Here is a 7,474-nt window from a genome sequence, read left to right on the forward strand (position 1 = left end):
ACTTGGAAAATAATAGAAAAACTCCAAATATGTATGTTTTAATGTAATGTTAGTATATGAATGTGTCACAATTATAAATAAATTTATTCTAGCAACATTCTAGCAATGTTTTACAATGAGATTTTATTTTTATTTTACAATGATTGGACTGTAAAAATGCAGACAATGTCCAAAGTAAATATCCATATTTTCAAAATAAATCTCTGTAGAATAACTAACAGTTTTTCACTGTTATTTGACAATAAGTGTTTGGCAACTTTTGCCGCCAGACTTTTTACCATTTTTTTTTTTTTTTTACGATTTTTTTTTGCAGTGTATATTTGGTTTCTCCATGAGCAGATATGTCCCACATACAGAAAACATCTGCGCAGACTCTGTGAATGTATTAAGAGTTCTTATACTCACAAACATGAGCAAAAATAACAATAGTTACATCACACAGACCTTCATAACTAAGTCATTAGAAGTCAATTTAGGAGTATGTACACATAGATAGATAGATTTTCAGTTGTGCCTTTCCACTGTTATCTTTACAGGCAATATTTTCAGAGGGAGTGTATTCATGGTGCAAAGGTACGGACACAGTCGCTCAGTGAAAGTGTGTGTGAAGGTGTGTATGTGTGTGTTAGTATGAGGATCACTGAATGAAAGCTCTCCTTTGTCCCAGTCCAGATGAACTCGGATGCTTTGGAGCTTCTCTCTGATTGGGAGAGCGGTGTATTTATGTGTTGGGGAGAAAGCTCTGTAACCAGCATCACTGTGTTCTACGCTCCATACTGTAGATCCCGTGAATACCTGCCTGCAAACAGACTCTGCTAACACTCCCAGTTCCCAGTCCGTGTTGTCTCCAATCTCAACATCCCAACTGTGAGTCCCTGAATTGAAGCCTAAGCCCAGGACAGAATCCCAGTACTCAAACCTCTCCGGGTTTTCAGGGAGCTGCTTCCTCTTTCCGTGTCTCATGCTGGTCAAATCTTCAGACAGGATGAGTTCTGGATGAGCAGTATTTGGATCCAGAATCACAGGAGTGTAGGAGATCATGTCCTTCATCTTGTTCCAGATGTTGAAGGTCAGGTTGCCCAAGTGTTTGGCCACATCGATCAGAGCTCCTGACCCCGGCTTTGGATCATCCAGCAGGGGGCACCGCTGGATTCTTTCTACCGCGGTCTTGTAGTTCTTCAGGAACGATAAGTCTTCAGCTCTCAGCTCCTCCTCTGTGGCTCTGACTGTGTGTGAAAGCGCTGCTATCTCTTTGCTCAGAGCTTCAGACTTCTCCTTCATCATCTGACTCTTCTGCTTCTCTTCCTCCCTCAGATTGGCCAGCCTGGCCTCCTCTTCCTCTTGTAGAAACTGGTGAAGCTTCCTAAACTGCTCCTTAATCTGCCACTCTGTGTGTCGAGCCTGCGCCTTAATGTGCTCTGCCGTTTGATCACAGTTTCCTTTAACCTGATTAAATACCATTAACTTCTCCTGTAAGGGCTTCAGGGATTTCTGGACCTCCTCTCTGTGATCTTGTGCAGCTTCATCGATGGGTCTGAATCTGTGGTCGGTGTGTATTTTCGCATCTCGGCAGACGAGACACGCTGGCTGCTGATGGTTCAGACAAAAGAGTTTGAGTTTCTCGGCGTGCAGACCGCAGAGCGCCTCAGACTCTAGAGAAGCTCTCTGACATCTCTCTTGTAAAAAGGCCTCACACAGGTTTTTTAACGCCAGGTTGCAACGTGGATCGCTCCATTCAGATTTGGCTCTACATACTGGACATTCATGGGTTTGTTTACCTCTCCACCAGTTCTCCAGGCAGACTTTACAGAAGCTGTGGCTGCATGACAGGAGGACAGGATCTTTGAAGATGTCATAGCAGGCAGGACAGCAGAAATCCTTCTCTGATCGTGAAGCCATTTTCCTCTACGATAGAAGCCCAAAACACAGCTTGCAGACAGGAGATGGTGCCACTCCTTCCTCCAGTAAGCTTTTCTAAAACACTTGTTTCATTCGTGGAGTCAGCTGCTGGTGTAAGCGGCAGTATATCCCAGAGCTCCAAACATTTCCTGTTGTCTCTCTCCTTTTTCAGTGGGAGTCTGAAGGTAAATCTTTACTGACTACGTGTTTCTGTGTTTCCTTGTTTGACTCAGGTGAGTCATACAATGGGTGGAGCCCTGGTTAACTATTTCTCCCAAAAGCAAAACTATTAACTGTTCACACCCCATCTGCATACAGCTCACAAACAGGCCAATAAAACAGGTGCTGTACCAGGGTTGTTGTTTCTTGATACTTATTATTTTAATATACAGAACTTATTTCATACTGAATAATCAGTGGTTTAAAGGGGCACTCCAGTGATTTAGTGTAATACTTTGATAAAGTCGGGAGACTCACAAGAAACAGATTTAAAAAAAGAATCGTGAAAATCCATGCAATAATGGCAGAAATATCCGGACTTCAAGTGGGCATGCTGGACCCTACATTTCTCATGATGCAGCTTGTAGAAAACAAACTCTACACCAGCACCTTTTAATGCAGGTTTTTCATTAAAAATCCCTTTGCCGATGCTGAGATAACCCTGATGACATCACCAGAGATTATTTTCACAGCCTGAGTAGTGCTCCATATGACTAACCTTTGTGTGGGAAATTGGTGTAATGTCCTTTTAAATATACTGTAAATATAGTAATAACTAAATCTCTCATACCTGTTGGTATGTTTATGTAAACCACAAAATTCATATTATGTTTTGTCACAGCTTATTATTATTATTATTATTATTATTACTTATGGTAAAATGATGAAGTCAGTCAGTCGACTTTTTGTTTTTGTATTTTGTATTATCTATGTATATTATCTCCATTTAAATAAGATTTAGATCAGTAGAAGTTTTTCATTGCACTGGAATGTACTGCTTCTCATGGATATAACAATAAACTTGAACCATCAAAATCTCTATATTGTCTCGTCCTATCTTGTTAAACATGTAGAATTTCTTTTAGTGATCAAACCAAATCCCTGAATGATTTCATGAAATACTCTCAAAATGATACCCTGCCTGCACATCCCTAAAGGATGTTGCTCTAAGTGGCACAAACTGAAGGTAAGACTCATCTGTACCACTTGAAAATGTTTTAACTTTGACAAAAAACTTGCAGTCAAGTTGAGTCAACTCCGCTTCAAAAAGGAGAAGGTCTGGATAAAACTGAACTTGTGACACAAACACTGTTTCTGTGGAAAACTGTGCGTCCTTCTGTTTGTTTTTGAGGAGAAACGGGAAGACTACACCAGAGCTGGATGACTGGCCTTTGCCATCTTGCCACAGGACCTGAAATGATCCTACTGCTTGTTGACATGCACCCTGTGATGGCTGTCTATTTCTTCAGGGCAGCCAGGTCGTCTTGGCATCGAGCCTCGCTTCTTCAAACCTCGAGAACCTCTCCAGAAGTTACCGCGGAGCGCTAAGCCTGGCTGAAATCCCTGCGTGGCATGCTGCGGCCCCTGTGCCAGCATCAGCCTTCCTGCCAGCCAACAGACTGACGTTACTGTACCAGGAGGGGTTCAATATCCTGACAATAAAGAACAGATCTGAGTTTTTCCAAAGGGTGCCAAAAGCTGCCCGAGCAGGCGTTGGTTGTTGAGAACCTGGCAGAGCTTGGCGGTGGCACCTGGAGTGTTCAGGCATCACACAGTTTTAAAGAATAGACCAGCACAGGGGCTGGCATCGGTGCTGGCAGAGCCATCTTTAAAAACAATTAGGCCTTTGACATTCAGCAGATAGCAGCCATAGGATCAGAGACAGAGAGGATGGAGGCCAAGTGACTTACCACCACTATCAACTCACTTTTTTGGCGATGATGGTTCAGAGAGAAGAGGGCCCTTTGATTTTATTCTAAGAAGGAACAGAAGTTCTCTATCGTTCTAAAGACTCTCTTGATTGACTGTTGTGGCTTTGTGAAGAACAAAAAAAAACATAATCTGTATACAAAAACAGTCTTATGAACATCATTGACAATTGTGACACTGTGTATATTGCAAGGTGTTTGAGTGCCAGAAGAGGGGGAAGAGGGCACCACTGTCTGGTGCCCCCATGGAGCTAAAAACTGGAGGCTGGAGTTCAGCATCAGATTATTAGTTTTAGTTGTAGTAAATGTTTCTGCCTTTTTTGATAGAAGGTTGATGTAGATATTATGATGCTTATGCATTATTGAGTTTGGGTCCCTGAGACACATAAAATTTTGAGTCTGAATCCATCAATCAGTTGGTTCCACCTTGCTAAAGTCTACAAGGGCTAGGCTAATACAAAAACAGCCCAGAATCCCTAGTAATTATATCCATATTGGACATTTCTGCCCTTTATGTATCGAGGCAGACAGTTTGTTTGGGTTGAGTGTGGGCCAATTTTGTTGAATGAAAGACTAATGTCACTGTAACTTTAGATCAGCCCCACTGCCAAACCAGAACAATTCTGCAAAAACCCTGAATTACGTTCAATGCCAATATTTTTAAAGTCCCCCTCCACTGAAATATGTTTTTCTTTTTGTTCCTTCAGGCCGATGTTTGAGCTTCTCTGTGCAGAATGATGTATGTGCGGAGTTTGTTTTCACATTCATCTGCCAAAGAAGGAAAGTTTCTCTGTGCTCTCCTTAAATCTGAGTTTAAGGTGCGAACCCACAAGAATGATTTGTGTAAACACAACTTGTTGGAAGCCAATCGTGGTCCAGTATGCAACTTATACAAGTGTGATGTGGAAACTTGAAGCCTCGAGTGCACAAACACTGAGAATGGACTTTACGGTGAAGTAGGAGACATCTTGTGTCCAGCAGTTAAACTTTTGAAATGAACATTATTTACATAGTGAGAGAATCTGGATTTTTCAGTGAGGGAGAAGCAGTGGATGACATTTTAAGTATTTTTAAAAAGGTAATTGAACTTTTTTTTTTGGTGGAAATAACATGTCATACACTTTATTATTCCAAGCAGAGGAGTTTAATACTGTATGTCTTAAAACATGTCTGGAGGGGATCATTAAAATTCTACTGGTTATAGTTGGGGAAAGATTGTGGTTACAGCAAATAAATCATGGTTAGGGCAACAAAAATATCAGGTTAAAACATTGTTAATGTTAGGAAATTAAAACACTTGGTTAAGGGAAAGATAGCAGATACTGTTATGTGAACATTAAATGCAGGTCTGTGGCAGGACACAAACTTCAGTCGACTGAATGAAAGCCAGACTCAGTGCAGGTCCATCCACCACTACCCCGACCTCCACGCCCTTACTTAAAGCCTCACTACATATTGGGAACACTACTTTCTAAAATGGCATTAAACAAAATCATGAGGTGCGATGTCCTCCAATATGTACACAATTCATAGGAAAACTGGGCTGCTTTAGATGTGGGCAACACTTCATATGACATATATATATATATAATCCCCTCCAGACTTGTTTTAAGATGTAGGAAAATAGTCTAATTTGAATAATAATTTGTGTCGGATATGGTTTTTCCACAAAAAAAGTTCAATTATCTTGTTAAAATCCTACCTACATCATTCTGCACAGTGAAGCTCAAACTTTCAACTATAGGAACAAGAAGAAAAACTGTGGATGGGGGCTTTAAGTGGACAGCCACTTTTGTCATGAAGATTACACTTTTTTAAAACCGCTGAGTAAGGACCCTGATGTACTTCACACACTGTAATATTCTCCCTGATCAGACACCTTGGACAAAAATGCTTTGTGAGACAAATCCACCCTTGGATGAACCTGAATATGAGATTGATGTTTGCACAATTTTGCACTTCGGCAGGGAGACCTTTGATATCCTTGGAAGGATATCAAAAAACCGCTGCACTGCAGCATGATGGGACTTCACATTTTCCATAGTAACAAAGTCAGACAACTGTTTCTTTATACAAACACCAAGTTACTGACCTGACATGCCACTGGAAACTAGATAAAGAATATTGTGAGCAGATAACACTCATACAACGCAACACAGATACACTGGTGTAATTTTTATCTCTCACCACTAGATGTCAGAATTTACACATAATCCATTTCTGCTTCAATCATCTTAAATCTTAAGCCTTTCCTGGACTCTCTTCCAACACTTTTGCAGCTCTTCTTAATGATATCTGTTTTTGCCATCAGCTTACTTTCACCTAATCCAGACCGTCCAGATTGTCCATCCAGGGCTATGAAAGGAAAAAAAAGAATATTTCAGTGAACAAAATCAGTATCAGGTGGGTGTGAACAACTCAGGCTGTGATAATGTCATATTACTCCATTTGTTAGCTACTTATTGTGTCATGCACATACAAGTGCCCAGCTCACAAGACACCAAAATACAACTGTAGTGGTGAAATATTTGTCAAACATAGAGGAGAAGAATAAAATGTCTTACGTTACAGTGCAAACAAATAACTTTGTCTTCCGTACCAAGCTCTACAAATAAAGTCAGCAACACAAAAGTTTCCCCTCCTGAATCACAGCTCGAGTTTCTTATAATCGTTTATCCAGAAAAACTAACATTTTTCTAAAGCTGAAACTATTTTGACTCATTTTCGCCTCCATTCGTGTCTCCTGAGTGGAAACTGAAGGTGGAAACATTGCGGCATTCACAGAAACCAAACAGAAGGTGCTAACTTGTGAACACAACCTGTATGTCTGTCTGAAATTCCTACCTGTCAGTCAGTCAGTCAGTCCACCTGTTTATTCTGCTCTGCACCGTGTTATTTTCTCTTACTTTTCTTTCCTCCATAATTATCCTTCACAAAGAGCCACAATCCACAATGCCTTCTCATTGAAATTAATTCAGGTTCACTCTCAGAAACAACACACAGCCATACACACACACAGACATGTTGACCTAAGTCACCTTTGGGGACATTGCATAGACTTACATTAATTTCCTGGACACCCTAACCTTAACCACTGACCCAAAAATCAGCGTTCTACCAATGGGGGACACGGCTTTTGTCCGCAATTGGATAAGCTGTTCTCAGTTTGCTGGTCTTGAGTCTTAAATTTGTCCCTGAAAGTAGCCTTTAACACACACACACACACACACACACACACACACACACACACACACACACACACACGTATGGCCAGTTATTGCCTGCAGGAAGTCCCCTGGTTTTGTATGAAATACCAGATGTTGTTTCCTTCTCTGAGGGTGTTTCACTTTAAAATCAGTCAGGTGTGTATTTGCTTTGCAGATTTTGTGATAAATTGTTCCCTTAAATAAAAAGCTGGTGTCATCATATCTGCAGATTTTCAGTGCCGCAAAAATATAAAAATAGCACTGCACGCCTTTAAAGGTTTCGTGCAGGCTGAAGTGACTGCATGGCTTCCTGTTCAGGTGGCTCTAAGAGAATATAAATATCCTATTGCAGTGGCACAAAATCCCAGTTTGCTGTGTGTTCAGCACTCTATAGGTGTTCCTCGTATGCATTTACCATCAGCCTTTGCAAAGAGAATGAAA

The 7,474-nt window shown here is 40.8% G+C and overlaps 1 protein-coding gene across 1 annotated transcript; it reads right to left on the reverse strand.

Annotated features, from left to right (window-relative positions):
- Positions 1–504: 504 nt before the first annotated feature.
- Positions 505–1,965, reverse strand: LOC122971639 (E3 ubiquitin-protein ligase TRIM39-like). The gene has a single exon (XM_044338373.1). It carries the CDS (start codon positions 1,897–1,899, stop codon positions 505–507), a length of 1,395 nt encoding a protein of 464 aa, XP_044194308.1. The 5' UTR covers positions 1,900–1,965.
- Between the last annotated feature and the right edge of the window lie 5,509 nt (positions 1,966–7,474).

This window comes from Thunnus albacares, chromosome 20, assembly GCF_914725855.1.
Source record: "Thunnus albacares chromosome 20, fThuAlb1.1, whole genome shotgun sequence".
In the NCBI taxonomy this organism is placed as follows: Eukaryota; Metazoa; Chordata; class Actinopteri; order Scombriformes; family Scombridae; genus Thunnus; species Thunnus albacares.

Coding starts and splice junctions, on each gene's coding strand:
- LOC122971639 (XM_044338373.1), bottom strand. CDS start 1,899: ATGGCTTCACGATCAGAGAAGGATTTCTGCTGTCCTGCCTGCTATGAC.